The following is a 4,252-nucleotide window of genomic DNA, read 5'->3' on the forward strand; positions in this document are numbered from 1 at the left end:
GGGGGGGGGGGATGACATAGTGTAAATCGACAGTTAGTGACAGCATGTAAGCTAAAGCAAGTCGTTACATGTCCACCTTTTATCCAGAGATGACACATTCGGATATCCAGTAAAATAAGTATATAGGTGGAACGTCCCTATCAACACTTGTAAGTTATTTAAGAGAATTTAACGTCCTTCTCCAATAGGACCGAGCCATGGGTGGTTGACGGGTGCTCTGGTGTAGTTTGCTTCTTCTCTCCTATCAAACATCTATTGTCTTTATCTCCCCTCCTTCTTATTTGTGTTTGATACTCTCTTGTAACACCTCTAATCTTATTGTGTTGCAAGTACCGTTAAATACTTACTAAAACAATTCTTTCCTTTTTTACTCTCCGGTTTCCCTCAGGCCCTCCAGTACTACACACTACGAGGAGACGTGGAAATTCTTCCTTGGCACCTCCCGCTCAGAACTGACACCTGGCCGCCGACAAAGAACCCGCCGGAGATCCACTACTTCGGCCAGATGGCTGCCCTCAACGACTGCCTGTACCGGTACCGAGCGTCCAGTAGATACATCGTCTTCCAAGACCTGGACGAGTTCATCGTGCCCAAAACATACGCCAACTGGAGCGAGATGGTGAGCGTTCGTCAGGCGAAGCAACCCAAAGTGTCCGCATTCCAGTTCCGCTGTGTGTTCTTCCGTAAGGAGTGGCCTAAATTGGCCGAGGATTTCGAGGGAAACGACGTTGCCTTGAGGTACAACTCGGTCGTTCTGAGGCACACCTTGAGAGAGACGAAGATTCTCGCCCACAACGTGCGCTCCAAGTTTATCGTGATTCCCAAAAAGACCAAAGTGGTCGGTATCCACACCCTGTGGAAGCACACGGGGGTCATTGACAAAGTTCCGGATTCTGACGCGCTACTCCATCACTACAGGTCGTGGGAGTCCCCGAACGACCAACAGCCAAAACTCGATGATAGAACGTTGGTGGACAAGTTTGGTCCGAGATTAGTGAAAAAGCTGGCCAAGAGTTGGGAAGCCCTAAGTGATATTCCTCTTGATGTTGATTTGAAATCTTATGGCACCTCTGTATGATATACCAGTTTGGATGGATGATTAATTCTAATAATTCACAAGTTCAAATCTCAAATGCATACTCATAATGTTTGTGACAGTACGACGAAACAGAATATCGTGCATCGATACTTTATGTTTTGCTCGCCTTCATGAGTCATGTTTCTGTGCATTATTTAAGCCCGAGTGAAAAAAATAGGAGAAAGTGAGATTGATGGTGGAATACACGAGAGATACTGAAATGTGGAGATGAAGGAATCGAGATAGAAAATAAAGAACAGCTTGAAGAAGGGATGGAGAGGTGAGAGAGAGACAGAAAGAGAGAGGGGGTGTAAGAGAGGGGGGGAGAAGAGAGAGAGAGAGAGAGAGAGAGAGAGAGAGAAAGAGAGAGAGAGAGAGCAAAGGAGAGTGAGGAGTGGGAGGGGAGAGAGGAGAAAGAGGGGGAGAGTGAGAGAGAGAGAGAGAGAGAGCGTGGGAGAGAGGGAGTGAGAGTGTGTCAGGAGGGCAGGAGAGGAGAGAGAGAGAGCAAAGGAGACAGGGGAGAGGGAGGGGAGATATGAGAGAGGGGGTGAGTAAGAGAGGAGAGAAAAAGAGAGAGAGAGAGAAAGAGAGAGAGAGAGAGAGAGAGAGAGAGAGAGAGAGAGAGAGAGAGAAAGAGAGAGAGAAATGGCTTACTCCATTGTCACGTCCATTCCATGTGCAAAGACGTTCCGTACAATCAACATTTTACGACAGCATTTCTATTGGCTTTGTTCCCGATCTTCCGGTTCATCTCCTGCACCTCACATAATATAATATCTGTGAGTACCTTGATATTACAAGCAAAATCCTCTGTTATTGAATACCCTCTAATCTCTGTTACTGTTAATAAATATTCTCCTTCGCGTAGTGGAACAGGAAAACATAATGTCTCTCTTATTTCCATTCATATGATGGTGTAAATACATATTATATGAACGGATCTTTATGATATTTTAAAAAAACCAAAAATTCAGAGAGTTGTGAATTATACATGGAATCGTTATTACATAGTAGAACCACCATACTTTTGTTCTGAAAGCGTGTGGACACAAAATTAATGTAATAGTTTTATGTAATCGTGGATGTCCGCCAAGCAGAACATTCATTACCATGTCGTGTGGGTCTCCGAAGTGGATAATTCTAACTTTGAAAAACAAAACACAAACATGTTATCCAAAAACAAGCAATAATAGACCTGCTTGTAGCATTGTGTGTGTGATGTAAATTAGTAAAGGATAATGGCATATCAAGAGAGTGGAACGCAGAAAATGAAAACTACTGGTGCGAATGTGGAACAATGGGAGGCTGCATATAGGATCGGCAGCTTTATTAATACAATTTGGGTCATTTTGCCTCCGGAAAAGAAAAGCTAAACTGATAATAAGAACAATCGGAAATAGAATTAGAAGGCGGAGACAATGTTAAAAAAATAGAAGTAGAAGGAAATGCCAACATTCTATAACATAATAAGTAGACGTAAAAAGACCTTTTTCTAAAATAGAAGTAGAAGTAAAAGACAATATCCTAAAATAGATGTAGATGTAAAGGACAATATCCTAAAGGTCCGTATCCTAAAATAGAAGTAGAAGGAAAAGCCAACATTCTAAAATATAAGTAGATTTAAAAAGACAGTATTCAACAATAGACGTAGAGGGTACAGACAACGTTCTAAAATAGAATTAACAAGTAAAGACAACATCCTAAATGAAAGTAGTAGTTAAAGATAAGATGTTGTTTATTACTCATATCTTGCTTTATTAAGATTCATCCTTCCTGCAGTGTTTTAGCTCCCTGCTGTCAGTTCCCTATTCTGACTCGGCTGCTACTGCTCAGCCTTCCAAACGAGCAGATGTTCATCCGGTTTGCACATGTTGAGGGACATGACGTATTTTCTTAACTCTCTGAGGACATGAATTCTCATCATTGGACTACTCCTGGGTACATGCCGTTTTGGGGCACTTTAAAACAGGCTGATGTACAGCTTTTTTTTTTCACCATGCTTATTGTTCCGTTCTGTTTTCATACTTAACAAGTCAGGCAATAATATACATGCATGCATACTGAGAAATATGCAAACACTTGTTTCTTACTATCTTCTCGGGAAACCTAGAATGTTTCGGAGTGTTCTCTATCGTCTGCTGGGGTAATTATGTAGTGTAAAGCGCATAGAGCTTGCTGTTGAGCGGAGGTATGAGCTGTTCAAATATGCTATTTATTATTATTATTATTATTATTATTATTATTATTATTATTATTATTATTATTATTATTATTATTATTATGTTTAATGATTCGATATGTGCCAAAACATTGCCTTTGTCTACTATTGATGGGACATATCTTATAATGTCTGCTTCGTCCTTAAAAAGTTACAGAAAAAAAACCCAATTAAAGTCTCCATGTGTATTAACAGGGGACATAACGAAAGGAAAGATTCGTTGGTCAAAACGCAATGACCAGTGTAATATTATGTTTTCATTCACCAGAGAAAAAAAGGGAAAACATAGAATCCGACATACTCCTTGACTGTAGCACTGTGTATTGTAAACTTGGTGCTGGTGATGTCTACACTACAACTACAACCCTTCGACGTCACTTTGTGAACTAACCAATGTTTTACAAAGCATCTTTTCCTCAATTACTCATCAACATATTCTTTCGGCTGAAATAAACCAACCTCCTGTTGCTTAGAAGTCACACGTTTACTTTTCAAATATAAATCTAGATTTAATGCTCATCCTGACTCGACGTTTTACACCAGAGGCCAAGCCTAGGGTGAAAAGATTCAATTTAGAAGGACCAATAACATTCATATTCCGCTCGGAATCGAACCCCAAACTTCCATACCGGGATCGATTTAGTTGTCAACAGCGTTGATCTAGCCTGTGGGGATTTTCCACAACACTGAAACTGTGCTACTTCCTTCCTTCCTTCCTTCCTCTGGCTGGCCTCCGTTAGGAGGGCTGCAGTCTGCCACAGGCAGACAGGTAAGCGGCAACCTCTTGTGGCCTCGTCCAGAGTACATCCGGGCCCGGTCTCGCGATGTTCTCCTTAAGAAGGCCTCGATGTGCTTCCCCCCGCGGGCATTCATACAGTGCATGCTGCAGGTCGCCAGGACTTGTGCCACACGCCAGACAGGAATCATTGGGAGCGGAGCCTATTGCATGGAGATAT

The 4,252-nt window shown here is 41.8% G+C and overlaps 1 protein-coding gene across 1 annotated transcript in view; it reads left to right on the top strand.

The window, feature by feature from the left end:
- The window catches only part of LOC101850097 (glycosyltransferase family 92 protein F13G3.3), a gene marked incomplete at its 5' end in the record, with an annotated part of 3,487 nt that extends 2,052 nt beyond the window's left edge, over window positions 1-1,435 (top strand). The window contains 1 exon segment of the mRNA XM_005102587.3: window positions 389-1,435. Within this exon segment, the coding sequence (XP_005102644.2) occupies window positions 389-1,078 (690 nt within the window).
- Window positions 1,436-4,252: the final 2,817 nt, after the last annotated feature.

Source organism: Aplysia californica, unplaced genomic scaffold (genome assembly GCF_000002075.1).
Source record: "Aplysia californica isolate F4 #8 unplaced genomic scaffold, AplCal3.0 scaffold00331, whole genome shotgun sequence".
Lineage (NCBI taxonomy): Eukaryota > Metazoa > Mollusca > Gastropoda > Aplysiida > Aplysiidae > Aplysia > Aplysia californica.